Here is a 19,333-nt window from a genome sequence, read left to right as displayed (position 1 = left end):
GGCCTTCGGGGCTGGATACGGCCCATAGGCCACATGTTTAACACCCCTAGTTTAGAGGAAGTTCCATAACAACAAATGAAACCCTAGCAACACTCACATCCTCGCTCTACTTACTTAGCCTCCTTTCGAACTCCTGGCCACTTACCTTCACAGATCATTGGTTCAATTGTAAACACATGACCAGACTTCATCACTCCAACAGCCTTATTTTCTGAAATGAAATTAGAATGCACATTATGACTGAACACATCTTTCAAGAGTGAAAGGCAGAAGGTGTATGGAATGCTGAATCCCTGTAATGCAGTGTATGCCTGAACTAGGACAGGTGAAAGGAAAAGTCAGAACAGCGCTGCAGAGTGACCCACTTTCTTCCAGGTTATACTTCTATCTTCCTCCCCTCCTTGCCTTCTCAACCGAGTATCAATGTTTGTTATACTTCTATTTCAGGAAAAGTGCTTACAATTCATTTCTGTCTTTTTTAAATGCCAGCTTTCATTCCATGAAAGCGATGAGCAAATGTAATGTAGACACTCCTACAGAAATTTTTTTTAAATGGTGAAAAAGCACAAGTGGCAGTCTGAATAAAAAGCGTATGGTATAATAGTTTTTAAAAAAAAATTCAAAGACTATTTTAAAATGTCAATTTGTTTCCATCATTGTTGATACTCCTTCAAGCAATGTGATATACAAAAGTCAAGAGGTGATGACATTCAGATAAACTTGCTGTCCAGAGGAGACATGACAACAAATAGTTCTTTTATTGGCAAGTAAAGACTCATTCTGTTACATATTATTTTTGCAATACATTTTATGTAGCTAAGGTATCATTGGAGATTTTCAAAGCAGTATAGGGATTTAGGTATATTATTAAAGTTTGAATACAGAACGTATCAATTTTAATGGAAGTGGTATGTCTAAATCACCTATACAGCTTTGAAAAATCTCAACCATTAATGTCTTCAGACTGAGTTACTGCATACAGTACAGTATATCTTTCTTACACTTAAAGAGGCTTCCCTTTATCCTGATCATGTGCTGCTGTTGCAGGCTACAAACAATTATGCTAAGCCTTCACACCTTTGTCATTGTACCAGTTTTATCCAATTGTAGATTTTTCCTTTAATCTTGTTCAGCAGAATTTGTGGACTAAATTGAGTGGTTTTGGTGGGTGGTTCCCCCCCCCTTTAAAAAAACAAAACAAAACAAAACCCACACACACCTATTTGGGTTTAGCCAGAAAGGAATGGCCACTCCACTCTTTTCTCATTAACAGTTCTGATTTGGATCTTTCCTTTTTGCTTCTGTCACTCATCCAAGCCTCAGAAAAATGTCTTTCCCTCCTCAAAATGAAGCTTGCCTTATTGTCTCCATCAAAAAAATGTCCATGGTTGCTAATATCCAGAAAGAATATGGATTTCTCTCTCTGGTTGTTTTTTCGGTTGGTATAAGATGCCTCTTTTTCCACAGACTCTGGGTATTCACACAGTTTTACAGGACAAAACTAAAACAAAAGGGAAGTACTACTTTTCCACCATACCATTAGATGACCTCTTTTTTCACTCCCATTAAAGCGGACATGTTAAGAATGACCTGAGCAAGAACCAGTGACTTCTATATTATCATCCATGACAACAACACAACCATCTGTGTGTGATACAGTGCTTGTCAAAAGTGGGAAGCTGAAGGATTTTGACAGCTATGGGAGAGAAGGCATCATGCCGGGAGCTCAGCAGCTAGAGTGGATTGGAACTGCTTGTCATTGGAGAATTGGTTGGTTTAAGTGACCTTTGTTTCCCTCCCTCAATTCCCCACTGGTCTTTCAAGTTCTCCCTCTTCCCTACTTTCTCTCCTCATTTTACCCCAGCTATGACTGCAAACCTTTGGCTGGTGCACTGTCATCTTCCAAACGGAGTCCAGCTGTGCCAGCCACAGACATACCTCCTCCTCACTGAACTTTGGTACACACTGGCATGCAGTGAAATCTGTGCTGTTCTAAATCCCAGGGCATGCCACATCACACAGTAATTCAAGTGGAGATAAAGGGATCCAAAACAGATACAGCTACCACAGTAGCCCAAACTTGATGATCATGGCTCTACTCTAGGTCACCAAGGAGTAAGTGGGGTACTGGTTACAGCAATTGTTATTCACCACTGGGAACGGAATTCAGAGTTTCAGCTCAACCCCATCCATTCCAAATAGCCAGCACTAAGAAACCTCGGTAATCGAATCAACAAAATTGGTAATGGTCATGTGGTAAGCTGTCACTCACCACTGCAGCTAGGGTCCATTCCCCACCCCCAAAGCAGATGCACATCGGCTCAGTTTGTTCATAACATACTTTAAATCCAACATTCAAGAAATTATTCTGTAAATACAAAAATTTAAAGTGACAGGCTGTCAAGCCACGTGCACAACTTTTGTATGAGAGGAAAAAAAGTTAATCATGTTTATTCATCACTAGCCATGCACTGGCAGATAACGGAACAATACTCACTGGCATAATGTGGCACATTGGGAGCAGTATGGAAAAGCTTATGGATCCCATGCCCACAGTAGCTCCGAACAACTGAAAATCCATTTGCTTGGGCGTGTTTCTGAATAATATTTCCCAGCTCTCTATATCGAACACCAGGTTTTACTGCAATATAAGACATGCACCATTTTAAAAAGAGCCCTCCCTTCAACACATTTTACCATCTACTTAGCACAGGCAACAGTTGCCACCTGCATCTCTCTATAGAATAAGATTCCAGGATTGCCACTCTGTCTAGGCATCACTCTGAAGCCTAGAATGTCTGGTGAGTCAGCGTGAAGTGATGGAAACAGCTACAAGCATGGTGTCGAGCTCTTTTTGTTTAGCATATCACCAAGTTCAATCAATCATTGCTGGGATTCACAGTCTGTTACCGTCCAATTTTTAAGTTCTCAGCCATTTTGGGCTTTTTTACACATGACTATGAATTATACCAGCGTGACAACACAGGCTTTCAGCTACCAGCAGCTATGTAATAGTGATAGCCAGGATGTCCATCTGCCTTTGTGCACAGCCTCTTGCACCATGGAGCATGAAATATAATCCAACAGAAGCTCAGCGTGCAAATGAGCTGAGTCTGACGAGTTGGAAGAGACCACCAAAGGGGACCTTGTCTTCGATTGTCTCAGTCTCACACAGGAAGACAAACGAGAGAGAAAGCGGGAAATGCCTCCTTCACCAAAAAATGAATTTTTCATAAATACAAGCTCCTGTCTTAAAGGAACATAGTTGAAATCTAGCTGATTTCAAAGAAAGAGTTCAAACTTGTTTGAGGCACTACACCTGCCCCTGAGTTCCCCTGACATTTTTGTGGGCTTAGCAAGCACATTTTCCTATTATTTAAAAAAAAAAAAAAAAAAAAAGTCTCTCTATTGTTGCTAAGTAAAAGACCCACACAAACAACAAGAGAAACTAATTGTACACATAGTGCTGTCAGGTGCACAAAATAAACACGATGAAAAAAACAGAAGAAACGTGTGTCTCTCTAATCTCATTTTAGATGTTACTTGTAACAGTAACAGGTTAAAACTTTCATTCAGGAGTATGAATTTAAATTTGACTCTGTCCCTTTGGCAGTCCACATGAGGCAGAAAGTTAAGCAAACTAAATGGTTTGGAATAATTATTTTGAACATTTTTAAAAGAGAGAGATTCAATATATATTTCACAGGGAACAAATTTAACTAGAACTCTATCCTGTTAACTCTCTTCATGTGGAAGCCCTGCTAAACGCATCTGGAGACCCATCACCGAGACAGTTTACAGGTGCAGGCTCCCAGTTAGTAAATTCATAGCACTATCAAGTTTCTTCACTTTTCAAATGGTGCTTTTTGTTAAATTAGTTGATAAATACAATTTCTAAAATTAAAAAAAAGAAGTTACCCCCTCCTGGGTTTCCCAAAGCATACTGTGCGCTCTTTTTTCTAGACGGTGAGCAACTCAGGTCAAGTACTCTTATTTATCTTGCAGAGAATCAAATACATGTTTGCACACAAACAAACAACATCATATGGATCAGTTAATCAAATAGATTATTACAGCTTTTCCTTGTCAATACTCATTGCAAATGAATGTTGCAACAACCATCAACAGAAACTAAAATACAGCACTTGAAGAATGACTCTGCATTGTACAGTAGAAGCGTATTGTACTAGCAACATGCATTAAGTACAGTTCTGTAACAGTAGTAATTCCTAAGTATTAGTTAAAACATGAGAGTTCTAGTATCAAAAAATCAATATAGCATTGCACCTTAGGCTTCAGCAATGGTACTTACCTGCATCGATTGCTTGCATTAGGCACTCATAAGTTGTCTGAACTAGTTTCCTTGCACCCTCATCAACTTCCCCAACATAAAACGTCTCATTCAGATCCCCATGATAACCATTGCGATATATAGTGATATCCACTGCAAAGAACATCAAAAAGAGAAAACTTCTCACTTCTTGGCCCTTGTTTTGCTTAAGGCACAATGGCAATTAAATACAAAGTATTGTTGCAATGCAAGTTACATGCCCAAGTGCTCAGAAATAAGAACATTCCAAAACTCCAGTAACATTGACTTGCCCACACTGTCCATATTATAGATTTTATGGTACGAATTAATAAAAGTGTTATGTAGTTAAATTGTTCACATTAATAAAGAGCAGAAGGAAAATATAAATTTGCAATACTGCCACAGCAAGCTTATTTCTGAGTGCTCGATTTAACAACCTTAAATGTTGCTGAAACCATTTTTTTTTTAAATTTACATGGAGGAGGAGGAGGGGGGTATTCAACATATACACCTTAGAATCTCTTCTATCTGCCAGACTCCGAAATTTAAGTAGCTGTGCAATATCCCCCACCTTTTAGCCCACTGTAAGTAATTTCTACTGTGGAAGCTCAGTACATAATTTTTAAAAACGGTCACCTCTTTGTTAAATCAAAGCCCCTTTGTTTCCAAATGAAAACAGGCAATTGTCCTTAAGGAGCACTAAAAGCATGTCTTCACTGCAAAGCGTCAGTAAGCATACCCATGACTAGACTGAATCTAGCAAGCATGGATAACCACCGTAGCGAAGACGTGGCAGCACGGGCTTCAACACAGGCTAGCAACCTAATCATACCTCCTAGGTGGCTACCCCAAGTTCAAGCCTATGCTGCAACATCTTTACTACTATTGTTACACATGCTACTTAGATTAAAGCTAGCATGGGTCTGCCTACCTGTGCTACAATCACACCTTCACTTGCAATCAAGACATACCCTAAATCCATGCCAAGTCACAAAGTTCAGTCATTTTTGCGGTAGTCCTGTCCAAGACCATGTGGTTAGAGAGTTTATTTGAAGGGGAAAAGTTTATACTAAAAAAATGTTTACTAAAACTTAAATTTCTGACAGAGACAGACCATGGAAGTTTTCAGCCCCAAATGGGGAACGTTTCAGAAAGTATGTGAAAAGAGTTATATATGAGAATTATTTTGCAACCATGATTATGACAGGTATTTGTGAAGAACATGGGGACGAACTGCAATAATGTATGAATACTGTATGGGATCTTACTATAGCTGTGTAATAACTATACCGGTGACCAGAATGTTTACTAGGTGCATATGTTGGTTGAATTTAATAGCAGGGTTGTGGGAAACTAGCTGGACAGTATCACAATGGATCCACATAATCAACCTCTCAGTAAACTTTTTGGGAGTCATTAAACCAATGCTTGAGCTTTTAGCTACTTCTAGGTGCCAGGCAAGTTAGACTGGTTTTCCCCATGCTGGGAGCCAACAGATCAAAAGGACTTTAAACAGTTAAAAAAAAATGTCACACTCTGTCCAGAGGTGGAAGACAGTTGTCAGGGACCTGTTCCCTGGGAACAGACTGACACACGCGCCCTTGGAGGTCTGGAGAAGTCAGGCCTTCCCAAACTTCCAGGGGGATGGTAAGCTTTAGGAAAGATAGACATGCATGCAGTCCTTTTAGTGTTTTATAACGTAAAAGAAAGGGGGTTTTGTTTTTATTCCTACTATTAAGATTGAACAATACTTTGATTTAAGAAAGCTGTTTTGATTCACTGTATTTACTACTGATCACAGCTTCCAAAGGGAAGACTTTCAGTTGCCAAACGCAGTCACGCTTTCTGGCAAAGCACAGTTGATCGACAGAAGGCTGAAGCCTGGGACCTGAGTGGAAGAATTCCACATCAAGAAAGGGGCAGGCACGAGGCCTGATACTAGGGGGCTGCACTCAGAAACCAGAGAAAGGAGACAGAGGTACAGCTTGCCCTGTCACCGTGACAGCATCCACCAAATATCATTGTACATTTATGGTACGCTTTTCAACCCAAAAGGATCCCAAATTGCTTTACAAACAAAATTAAATAGAAACCCAGCCCAGGCCCACAGTACAGAAAACATTTGGGCATGCACTTAACAGTAAACACACAAGTAGTCCCATGTGAGAACGGGAGGTGAAAATGACTACAAATAAAAGTGAAACTGGCTTCATTTATTTTCATTGTCAAAGCTGAGAGAAAATGCAAAAAGTAAAAGTTAAAAAATTATTTCTAAAGTACTCCATCCAGCCAAAAGATTTGAGAGCCTGGAACAACACAATCAAAAATATTGCACTTAGACTGCAAGCTCCTCTGGGAAAGGCCTTGTCATTTTGTGTGTCTATAAAACACCCTGAGCAACTAGGATGCAATACAATAGACATGATAATAACTATGATCAAAAATCATCCTACTAACAATGTATCCCAAACTAATCAAGGAAAATCATTCTACCATTAAAACAGTCAATACACCATCATTTTGTTCTGTGTTTGTACAGTGCCTACCACTATAGGTTTCTGATCCATGACTGGGACTCCTGGGCATTATCACAATAAATAATAATATACAATGATAATTTAAAAGCTGTTAAAACTGTCTTTTGTCCAACTCTAATTAGTTTAAATTTTACTCAGTCCATGAATTTGGATACACAGATGCTAAACGTAACAAAAAAGCTAACTAAAGAAAAACAAAACATGCCTGAAGAAATAACTTCCAACCATGATGTGCCATACTAAACCAAAACTTTGCCCCACTGAGTGTTTCAGCTGTAAAGACTGGATGCAAGCAGAGCTGTTGAAAGGTTTGACTTTTACATCACCTACCATTAACAATATCACCCTCTTGCAATGGCCGCCTGTCAGGAATTCCATGGCAGATCACTTCATTCACTGACGTACAGCATGACTTAGGGAAATTATAATAATTCAACGGGGAAGGATAGCAGTTCCTTGCAATGCAGGCCTAAAACAGATTTAGAAAACACACATATTACACTTTAGATTAGCAAAGACATTTGTAAAGGAGAAGAACAGATTTGCAGTATGGCTGACATTTTAAATTCTCTCTGTATTAGCAACAATGCTTGAAAATATTTCCTCAAATGCTTTTTTCCCCCCCAATTTGTTTAGACTCCTGACATGCTCTCTCTGTTTAGTCTATTTTTACTTTTTGCATTTCCTCTCAATATTGACAGTGTGAAACAAGTTTCATTTATTTTCTTTTGTTTATAGACATTTTCACTTCCAGTCATCAATGCTGCAATGTTTGGGTTGTTAAATACCTCATGGGAATATTTGTTTATTTAAAAGCTATTTTGGAGTGGGTTCTTTTTTAAAAAAGGAAAACATTTTGGCTAGTCTACAGCTTTATAAAATTTCATTTTTACAAAATGTAAAGGCTGAGCAAAATTTAAGTTGGCACCATGCCTTTAAAACTTTTTTTTTTAATTATCTAACTTCTTTTGTCTTTCTGCAACAGTTTAAACGTTCTATACAGACACACACACAAAAGCCTGCTCTACACTAAGAAGTTAGGCGAAGGAAGCCGCCTTAAGTCGACCTGTTAATGTAGGTGTCTACGCTACCGGGTCCTTTACACCAACCTAAGTCACCTCAAATGTCAACATCCACCTCTGCAAGAGACATAGCACTAAATTCGATTTTCATGGGTCGACTGCAAGGTAGTGCAGATGCAGCATTGTGTAATTCGACTTAATTGGCCTCCAGGTGATGTCCCACAATGCTCATCTGTGACCCCTCTGGAGATCACTCTCAACTCTGCTGCAGCCAGGTATACGGGAAACAGCCCCTCCCCTGCTAAAGCCCTGGGAATTTTTGATTTCCCATTTCCTGTTTGATCAGCATTGGGAGCATGCCAGCTTGAGCACAGCTGATCATGGAGACTACACGCCCGAAACGCACCCCAGCCTGGTCTACACACGAGGTGATGGATCTCATCACTGTGTGGGGAGAAGAGTCTGTGCAGGCAGAGCTCCGACCCAGAAGAAGAAACAGTGACATCTATGCAAAGATCACTCGTGGAATGGGGGAGAAGGGCTACACGAGGGCTACATAGCAGTGCCGTGTGAAAATAAAAGAACTTCACCAAGTGTACCAGAAGACAAGGGAGGCAAACCCCACACATGCTGGTTCAGCAACGAGCTGCATGCGATTCTCGGGGGTGACCCTACTAGCACCCCCACAAGCAACATGGACACCGCACAGGTGTTTGAGTCTAGGGACAACAAGGAGGATGATATGGTGGATGAGGAAGAGGAGGAGGAGAATTGGAGACAGGTGAGCAGTGGATCTATTCTCCCCTAGAGCCAGGAAATATTTTTAATCCTGGAGCCCTGTGGGTCACAGGACATCATGGTGGCCGAGTGATGCAAGGGAAGGCACATCTGGTGAGTCTACAGTTACAACCAAAGCCCAGTTACATTCAGCGGGCGCACACATTCGGTGGTACTGCATGTTTACTGTGAGGAAAAAGCGAGGAGCTGTGGTTCTCTGCTTACAAGAGGCTGATCCAGCTACGCAGAGGGTAGCCCCCAGAAAAGACTGTTTATGTGGACTGGGATAGCCTGGGAATCCTCCATGGATATTTCTAGGAAACTTTCATGGAGGTACTCCGCAATCCTTTGCGGAAGGTTTCTGGGTAGACCCCATTCGTAAACAGCTTCCCATGGTGCTATGGGAAAGGGCCATTGTTTGACTAGTTACCGCTGCTCCTGAGATGAGCTTGCCATCAACTTCATTATTCACCAAGGCTGGAGCAGCAAAATGGCACAGTGAATGGTTACGGATTCTGATTATGTTATGGTTTGCACCTAGTGTGATAAGGGTTTTTGGTTTTCTTTAATGGAAACGGCCTTGCTATGGAAACATTTTATTCATGTACAATGGCTCCTTTATTTTTTCCCATGAATAACAGCTGGAAATGTGTCCTTTGGCGTGTCATCGACACCTGAAAGCAGCCTGTTGCTGACTAGAAGGAGGAGAAAGAGAACGCAGGAGGACATGTTCACCAAGATAATGAACGCCTCCGGGACAGCTGACACAGAGCTGAGAGGGTGGAGGATTTCACTGTCCGAGAAGTTAGACATGGACATGGAGAGCAGGAAAGCTTCCAAGGAGTGAGAGCGTGTGGCGCAGGATGAGATGCTTTGGATTATGAGGGACCAAGCAGACATGTTGAGGCATTTGGTTGAACTGCAGAAACAGAAGCAGGAGGGTAGTACCTCTGCAGACCCTGATGGACACCCAGCCAGCATCACCTGGCGCAGAATCACCCTCCCCAAAGTGTTCCATGAGGCGTGGGTGAAAAGTCCCCTCTCACTTAACTCGGGGGAAGGGTACAAGGAACAGAAGGAGCCCATTCACAGACCTTTGATGGTCTGGAATGAGGTGTTATGTCACACAGCTTTCCAACTTTACAATCCCTTTTCCCCCAAGGTTACTTTTTTCCCCTCTGTTCTCCCTCTTTACCTATGCTTGTTAAAGAAAGTACATGGATTCAAGAAATAAATTTTCTTTATTGAGTAGAACCAATGGGCTGGGGAGGTGGCTTTACAGGAACAATGATACAAGCCAGGTGAAGGTTTGAGAAAGCACAATGCAGAGAAGCAGTTCACATTACTGTGACCCACAATTGAAACGGCTTTGTGGATGCAGCACCCCTTGCTGTGCTCTTCTTATTGCCCTGGTGTCTGGCTGCTCAAAAATGGCTGCCACGCGATCCGTCTCAACTGCCCACCCCTGCAGAAAAGTTTCTCCCTCCCCACCCCAGCACAGATATTCCGGAGCTCACAGCAGGCAGCTATAACCATGGGGATGTTCTCCTCACTAAGGTCCAACCTTGTTAGTAGACTTCTCCAGCGCCTTTTCAAGTGACCAAAGGCACATTCAACCACCATTCTGCACTTGCTAAGCCTATAGTGGAACCGTTCCTTCCTGCTGCCCAGACAGCCAGTGTACGGCTTCATGAGCCATGGGAGCAAGGGGTAGGCTGGGTCTCCCAGGAGAACGACAGGCATCTCAACGTCGTCAATGTTCATGCTGTAGTCTGGAAAAAAAAGTCCCGGATTGCAGCTTTTTGAACAGACCCGAGTTCCTAAAGATGAGCACGTCATGAACCTTTCCCAACCATCCTATGTTGATGTAGATGAATCGCACCCTGTGATCCACCAGCGCTTGCAACATCATTGAAAAGTATCCCTTTCAATTTATGTACTCTTTGGCAAGGTGGTCTAGTGCCAAGATGCAGACAGGATACGTGTGCTTTCTATCACCCCGCCGCAATTAGGGAACCCCATCGCGGCAAAACCATCCACTTTGTCTTGCACATTTCCCAGACTCACTACCCTTCGTAGCAGAAGTCGCTTAATGACCCTACATACTTGGAGCACAACAGTTCCCACAGTTGATTTACCTACTCCAAATTGATTCCCCACTGATCGGTAACTGTCTGGCGTTGCAAGCTTCCAAACAGTGATCGCCGCTCGCTTCTCCACTCTTGTCTGAGCAGCTCTCATTTTTGTGTTGCTGAACTTCAAGAGGGGAAAGCTCCGCACAAAGTTCCTGGAAGGTGGCCTTCCGCATTCGAAAGTTCTACAGCCATTCCTTGTCATCCCATACCTGCAAAATGATGCGGTCCCACCAGTCAATGCTTGTTTCCTGGGACCAGAAATGGCACCCGACAGCGTGCAGCTGCTCTACGACTGCAGCAGTAACTGCTTGCAGAACAGCGCTGTGTTCCACGCGGCAGACCCTACTTCAGCTCTGGAAATACTGCAGGAGAAGGTGCAAGGTGTTTGAGATGCTCACAGGAAGAGTGCACAACTAAGCAGGCTCCATGTTTCTGGGGTTAGGGTGTACATGCAGCGGTTTTAAGGCACGAAAACCACGATGTTGTTTGCCGTTGATATGAGGGAGGGAGCACAGTGCATCATGGGATGCCAACACAATGTTTCCACTCTCCCCTGTGACAATGTTTTGGTCCCATGAGGCATTGCATAAACTTTCCAAATCACACTGCGGCAAGTTGCACTTTGGAATAGCTACCCATGAAGCACTGCTTTGTGCATTGATACAGGCACTGCTAGTGAGGACGCACTCCATCAAGACAATGAGCACGGTGTGGCCATGCACAATCTACTTCATTAATTTGGGAGGCTTGAGGTCAAATTAGATAAAGTTGACTTAATTTTGTAGTGTAGACAAGTACAAATTCTGGAAAAATAAAACTGCTCCTAAAACAGTTATTAACATTGTTCACTGCTATCAGTTGGTTCTATGCAAGGCTAGCCACAATTTTTTTTGGCCACTAACAATTTACATGCTGGCTGCTCCTATCGAAAATTTTAAGAGTAAGTTAGTTTCGTCCCTGTTAAACCATATTAAACATGGATCTTCATGAGTGCTCAGCATCCTCCACTCCTCTCAGCTCAAATCAGGTTGTTCCCTCTTGCTCTTGGCCCAGCTGCCCTAAATGAAGATAGTGAAGTAGCTAACATAAGGCTCCTCCACCTCAGCTAATTGCACCTGACATTACAAGTTCTGCGGGAACTGCTGCACTCTTTGTACACTCCACAGTAACCCTGGCCCCAATATAAACAAATTCCTAAGTGGACTTTATGAAAACCACAAAGATCAAGGTAACTTAGAACAACTTAAGCCCTCATCCAGCAAAGCACTTACTAGACTTCAAATACTTGGCTGGATTTGGGCCTTAATTGGCCTGAATTGCACATGGCAGCTGGTTCCAGAGCATGGAAGGCTAGTGGGTCAACATGAGCTATATTTGTGGATTCTGCATAACAGCCAGCTCCATCCCTGTTCTCTTAAGCTCCTCAGTGTGATTCCCATCAGGGGACCTTTGGAGCCTTTACATTTGGGGTGGGGTACGCGGTTTTAAATGTAACATTCTTGCTTTGTAATTGTTGTAATGTCTATAATCTAGTAGCTTTAAACTGAGAGGGTGTGAGGTTTTTTAAGATGGAAATTGAAGGTAGTTTGGAAATACAGAAAATCAGAGCAGACATTTTGGCAGTAACACACACCACATAGTCCCATCAAACAGAACGGTCAAGAGAGCACATACAAATCCAGAAGTATGATAAAATAGCCTTACTAGATGGACGGCATGATCTATTTCTTCAGTAGTTATGCCTGGTTTCACCATCATGGCAGCAACATCCAACACTTCTCTAGCAAGCTGCAAGTGAGAGATCAGGAACTACTTATTCAAAAACACACAGCCTGAGCCACTAGAACACTGAGTAACCCCCAAGGGTGGAGCAGTCAGTCAATCTCCTGTGGATACAACCAGAGTGCTAGGGAAGTTGTGCTAGGATGAAAGGGAAAATTGGGACTTTTGGATATCAATGGGACTTGTACTTCTAAATCACTCAGACACCTTGGAACATCCCACTCACTGTTTATAATTAATTGGACATAGAATCCTGCCAAGTGAAATGAACCACTTAATTAAACCTAGAAGTGTGGTTATTATCAAGAAACTAATTACAACTGGAAAGTTCTTATTCAACAGATCGACTTATTTTGGAGGCTGCTAGTCCTGTTAGCACCACCATCAACAACTATAAGAGAAGGGATGGAATTCTGTTCTCACTTATACATAGCCAACAATTCTGTTGATAAAGTTCCCATTGCAAAATCTTTGTTATTGGATATATCAGAGCCAGAAAGTAGCCAGCTTGACTTTCAGATCTCAGGTTGATTTTGCAGTGGTGACAGGTAGAAAAATCTTTTCACTTGCAAAATAAGCAAATCTGATCTGGAGTTGCTGGGAAAGAAACAGAGGCAGAAGCATTCCAATTTTAGTCAGTCACTTTTCAGAGTATAACTGCACTTTCAAAGTTCATACCCTTAAGTTGAATGGTCATAAACTAGTAAAATCACGAGTTCTCTAGATTTATGGAGAGTATACACATTCTGTAACACAAACTCACCCTACACACTAACCGCATCCCTTCTATATCTTCAGAGGAGAGAATTTTTATTTGAGAAGTTCCTTTAAGTGCCTGTTCTGATTCAGACATACCTGAAAAAAAAAAAAAAGACTATATTTAGGGTCAATTTTTACGTGTGCACGCGTGCGCATACACAGAGAGCACAAATCTCTTTTAACGTGCTTAAGGTAATACAAATGTACCTCCTTTCAACAAACACACTGACAACAAACTCACCAGTCAAGGTTAACATTAACATCTGACCAACCTCAAGTCACATGCCTTCCCACACAAACTCGCCAGGTCCTCACCTCCACACCAAACTCTCATCCATTTCCAGCATATGATCACCCATAATGCCCACAGCCAATTACTCAAAGTCTTACTCAAACATACAATTTTAACTCCAACATCAGATGTTTTAAGGAAACACACCTTTCTATCTATTGGTAAAATACAGTAATATTGCAAAGGGTGGAGTTAAGGCTATATATTTGCATTTGAGTGAAGAACTGGTTACAAGCTGGTTGAATGAATAATTTTCCACAGGAAGCAGAGAGCATTACAAAGGCTTGTGATAGTAGCTAACATTGTAACATCACTATAATAATTGCTGTACCTGTCCGATGGAAAAGTGTTCAACTTATTCCCACTGTGGCTTTGTGCAACATCAGTTTTATAATTTCAGTTAAAAATAAAAAATGACTATCAAAATCAATACTTTGTATTTTAATATGTAGTTTAATAACAAATAATTTAAGTTTGACTAAGGTTTAAAAATGAATTCTGAGTAACACTTTTTTTTATTGTCTAACATTAACTTATTAGCATTTCCCAACGTAAAAAAGGAGGAGGATCAAAATAATTAAAGAACCAAATAGGTTCTGAAGACTCTTTCTCTCCGTAAGTAAGAGCCTGGCACTAAAATGCCACATGTCTTAGTTTGTCTGTCTTCTCCAATGACTGCTGTTAAAAAAACAAAAACAAATCATGCAAAAATATCTATAGACCATTTTACAGTACATTTGCAGCAGGGTCCCTGATGTCACTGGGAATAGTTTCATGGAGTCAACTTTTGAAATAACCTTGGTTACATACAGGTACTTTGTTATTCAGTAAGGCACAGACCTAGTGCTATATTCTGAGAGAACAGAGTTCAAAATGCACCTGTGGATGACAACTTACTAGAAGTTCTGGAGTATCTATGAAACATATGCAACCTTATTGCTGAAAGGATTTTGTCACGAAAGGACTATTAAAGACAAATTCTGCTCTCCAGTTACTTTGTTATAAAAAGTTTTAAGAATACATGCAGCCTAAATCAACAAAAGTAAAAATTTTAAATTGCGATGCGTTTCAAATTACCTAGTGGGTGATCAGCATAATCTGGTCTCTGAATATAACTTGGCACAGGCCTCGTTGGCATCTAAATGAATCACAGTCAAAGCTAGTTAGATTGTAAAAGCACTTATAAAAACAAGCAAACACCCATATATAAAACTTAGTACAATTAAAGCTGGCAAATCATACTCATTGCTAATCCCCACACCCTATAGTTTACACACACACACACACACACACACACCCCTCTCTCTCTCTCTCCACTTATTTTTCAGCAAAGATTTAGCAGTAGAGCACTTTTCCAAACTCTCCTAATACTACGTCCTCTTTGCTTTGCTTTTATACTACAGAATCTTTAGTAGCCTAATGTGAAGCTTCATAAAAAACACACGTCACATGCCGATTTTGGGATGTGTTATCCCTGCTGTTTCACTATGTTTGTTCACTTACTCCAACTTGCAAAATTCACTAATTGCAGATGGATCCTCCAGTTATTAGTACAAATTAGTGAGATTTTACTTTTTTCTTTTTTTTCTTCATTTAAACATCCCTTTTCTTATCGCTCTTTACTGGGGTTTCACACCATTCAATCTTCCAGCAACAAGTGGCCAAGAAGGCAAGGATCTAACTATGGTAATGCTGTGTTGTGCTGGCTAGTGATAGAATCAATATTCCCCATTCCCCCATCCCAATAAATGCACAGGATCTGGGATGTGATCAGGCCCAACTGGGTTGTTCTACCTACCCGTGCTGTACACTGAGAAAAACATCAGGAGGATACTTTGGTGATGCGGGCTACACTACAAGTAAATTTGATAGACAGAAGCACAAATAAAGTGTCACTAGGCCACCACGCCTGGATATAATCTGTAATGTATTTTAGAGTACTTGTTTCTTCTGTCCTTTCAATAGTTTAGGCTCCAATTCTGCAAATGCTTCGGCCTTGTCTACCCACAAATTTGCACCAGTTTAACTAAAGGTGTGTTTTAAAATGATTTAGTAAAACCAGCACAAAATCCTGTGTCGACCATCTTATTTCAGTTTAAGAATGGCCTAAACAGATTATGTGTAAATTGATTCATTACCAACTTAAACTAAACCAAAATAAGACACTCAAATCAAAATATGAGTGTCTACACAACGTTTTGTACCGGTTTCACTAAACCAGTTTTTAAACTCATTAATATTATGCCAGTGCAACTTTCTCTTTTAGACCATCCATTACACACAAGCATAACTTCACACACCATGAAAAGTCCTACTGACTGAGAAGAAACTACTCACTGCATAAAGTCAAACATGTATGCAAGTTTTTGCAAGATCAGGAGCTTAATTTTTTAATGCTTTGTAGCCATGGGAACAATAGTGTGGTGTTGGCAGCAATACTGTTGCAGGAGCAAACAGCTCGGATATATCATAAACCCATCACTTTCAATGGGATTTAGGTGCAAAAGTTTGAAAATGTATCCCAATATAGTTTCACAAATTTCCAACAAACCTAAGTTTTGTTTATTTTGGGATTTTTTAATTATTCTCCTTTCTCCCCTTACTCTCCTGCAATGGGATTAATTTCCAACCTCTATTATTTTAACTCATGCATTCTTTATGCTTATCCTTCCCATTTTTCACCATAAAATGTCCCATACCAGACATCATGAATGGAAGGATCATACTAGGTAGTCTTAAAAATATATACATACACACATACACACGTAATAATACACATATGTAACCATTTTCTCTGAATGACTCAATTGCCAAGGACTTTCCCTCCTGATTTCATTGTTGAAAACATCTGAAAAAAAATAATCAGATATTATTTCTGCCACTTGTAATAGACACAACGTAGCTACTTACTAGGGGATAATGTGGCCTAAGTTTACCAGTATATCGATAACCAGCCCAGGGATCTGTGTTAATGTCATCTTCCACAGTCCAAGACGAAACTTCACGTTTAGTTTTTTCATCTTCTGCAAAATAAAAAAAAACCTAAATTTCAGGATATTGGGACAAACTAACTTCCTATTCCAAAAATCTGGAGAGTATTGAAAGGTGGCCTGAAAGGACAAAACACATCTTGATTTGCACTTTTTTTTTTTTTTTTTTGCTTCTTTACAATATTCACAAAAAAGTCTGAAAGTGTATTTGTTTGTTTTCAACTTTGTTTTCCCTAGTTTTTTTTTTTTACATTAGAAGTGTAGGTCTTGTCTACCTTGTTTTTACTCTAAGGAAAATGCAAGGATTTGTAGGACAATGATATTGGAGACACCAAGCAAGCGAAATCTAATTACTGAGGGGAAGTGATTTTCATTCAGACTCCCCAATACTCTGTTCTGTGTTGTTTTTATTAACTCTTGGGAGACAATACATCTCTGCCCCTTCGGTTAAGGCAGCGGTTCTCAAACTTTAGCAATCTGAGGACCCCCATTTTTATTTAAAAATGTTCACTGATCCCCAAACTCACCACTCAGCCCCAGACCCCGCCCCCACTCCACCGCTTCCCCCAAGGCCCCACTACAGTGGCATAGCCACCATGGGATATTTGGGTGGGCCCCAACTTCAGGTGGGCGGGCAACTATGGGGGAGCTGGGAGGGCAGCCTTCCCCCACCCCTGCAGCCGGGCTTGTTGGGGGCCATGGGTGGACCTTCTGGCCAGAGGCACCCTGGGGCCCCAGGCACGCACCCAGCTCTGGGAGGAAATGCTGCTTTCAGGCGTGTATGACTCTTGGCTCCCTTCCAGGTCCGAACCACCCCATGCCAGGCCTGGTTCCCCCAGGCAGCAGGCCTACAGTTTTTGAATATGTCCTCTACCGCCACCAGCCGCCTGCTCACTCACCCTCCTCCTATGGCAGATTAGCTACCGGGCCAACCCGGGGCCCCAGAAAAATGGGCACTCCCATGCCCCAACCCGCTCGGCACTCCTGCTGAGGAGCGGGGTGGGAGCGTGGGGGCTTGCCCCACTCCAACTGCCCCACCAGTGCTCCAGTCTGAGAGCAGGGTTGAGGCATGGGGGCTTGCCCCGCTCCACCCACCCAGCCCTGGCAGGAGTGCTGGGCAAGCAGAGCAGGACAAGCGCTTGGGCCAGAGCACAGCTGGGGCTGGAGAGTGGGCCTGGATGCTAAGTGGGTTGGCCATGGCCCACCCGTGGCTATGCCTCTGCCCCACTCCCACCCCTCCTCTTCCCCGCCTCTTTCCGCCCCCTCCTCCAAGCGTGCCCAGTCCCTGCTCCTCTCTCTCCCTCCCAGCACCTCCTGCATGCTGCTGAATGGCTGTTCTGCAGAGTGCAGGAGGCCCTGGGATGGAGAGGGAAGAGTTGATCAGCAGGGCCAGCAGCCCCAGACATGACTCTCAGACCCCCCGGAGTACCCTCACAGACCCCCAGGGGTCTGCCGACCTCAGTTTCAGAAACACTGGGTTATGGGATTCTTGTTTTGTTTTGTAGCCGAATTAAAAGTTTCCTTCTTACAGAAAGAAAAGAGACTAGAGAGAGGCCATCCTTCCCTCCATGCCCTTCAAAGTAGTGCAATAAGTTCCCTCCGTCATGCGTAACCCCAAGCTAATGCAATACAGTTCTTTATCAGTTTTCCAAGAGAGCTGGAGGAGATGACTGGAGTACAAGAATACCATAGAGAGATAAGAGGATTAACTCATGGGTAAGGGAGTAGCCTTGCTGCATCATCTTTACCTAGCAACATGATTACTTGTTTCTGCTTTCCCATTTTGAGATCTCAGGAGTATGAGAACAGACTGCCATGGCAATCCCAATGATGTAAGTTCATCAGAGTCTGCGTGTCTAGTGTTGAGCATCTACCCGAATGATGGCTGATAAACAAAGATTTTTGTTCTTTAGGTGAATCCCGCATGGGACAATTTAAAAAAAAAAAATAGTTTTCAGGTTTGCATTTTCTGAAAAGCTTTAATAAAGTAATATTTGGAATTATCTTGAATTATCCATTAGAACTCAGGAGTTAGTGGCACCAGGGGAAGGGGAACTGGAAGAGTCAGGACCAATGAAGAACTGCTCAGGTGCTCTCAGGCCTTTACGCTGTTGTGAAGTGAGTAGCTTTACACTGAGCTGTCAAAACTGTCACTGACAAGTGGGCAGGAGCACTGTGGGATTGCACTGGGAGGATTAATTGCACCACTGCACCTAAAATATTTGCATTTCTTGTCTATACTGCCATTGCAATGGTGCAAAGTGATCCAATACTGAATGCTACAGTGGCAAGAGTTGCCTGGGAAGAGTCTAAATTAGAAAAATTCATTAGTGTTCTTCTGTGCTGCTCCCAAACAATAAAAACACATATGACAATTTATTCTAGGAACAAGAGTCTTACTGATCTTAAGATAGGTAAGGTGGGGGTGGGGAGAAGGAAGTCAAAAGTTTGGCTTCAATCCCTCTCACTTATTTTTAATGCCGATTCCCCTTTCATCCATTTCTTTGTTGTTGTGTATTTTTCTTCCCCACACACTTCTAAGGCTGCCCTCCCAGCCCCCGCATAATTGCCCGCCCACCCAAATGTCAGACTGTTATGAGTAACGTATCCAGTCAGAGCAAATGGATCATAACAACCAAAGTAGAGTGATTTGAATATATGAAGTATTGTTATCGAGAGGTAACCACACAGGCATGTAAATTAGACACCCACAATCAGAGTTCAAGG

The 19,333-nt window shown here is 41.9% G+C and overlaps 1 protein-coding gene across 1 annotated transcript in view; it reads right to left on the bottom strand.

Moving 5' to 3' along the window:
• Nucleotides 1–19,333, bottom strand: part of METAP1 (methionyl aminopeptidase 1) — a 50,322-nt gene that overhangs the window by 12,258 nt on the left and 18,731 nt on the right. The window contains exons 3-10 of the mRNA XM_073340765.2: nucleotides 16,527–16,639; nucleotides 14,694–14,754; nucleotides 13,329–13,420; nucleotides 12,488–12,571; nucleotides 7,180–7,318; nucleotides 4,313–4,444; nucleotides 2,498–2,641; nucleotides 146–211 (exon numbers count right to left, since the gene is read on the bottom strand). Coding sequence (XP_073196866.1) covers nucleotides 146–211; nucleotides 2,498–2,641; nucleotides 4,313–4,444; nucleotides 7,180–7,318; nucleotides 12,488–12,571; nucleotides 13,329–13,420; nucleotides 14,694–14,754; nucleotides 16,527–16,639 — 831 coding nt within the window. The remainder of the gene's footprint in view (nucleotides 1–145; nucleotides 212–2,497; nucleotides 2,642–4,312; nucleotides 4,445–7,179; nucleotides 7,319–12,487; nucleotides 12,572–13,328; nucleotides 13,421–14,693; nucleotides 14,755–16,526; nucleotides 16,640–19,333) is intronic.

This window comes from Lepidochelys kempii, chromosome 4 (assembly GCF_965140285.1).
Source record: "Lepidochelys kempii isolate rLepKem1 chromosome 4, rLepKem1.hap1, whole genome shotgun sequence".
Taxonomy (NCBI): Eukaryota; Metazoa; Chordata; order Testudines; family Cheloniidae; genus Lepidochelys; species Lepidochelys kempii.
The sequence above is the reverse complement of the archived record's forward strand: the minus strand, read 5'-3'. Positions and strand labels throughout refer to the sequence as shown.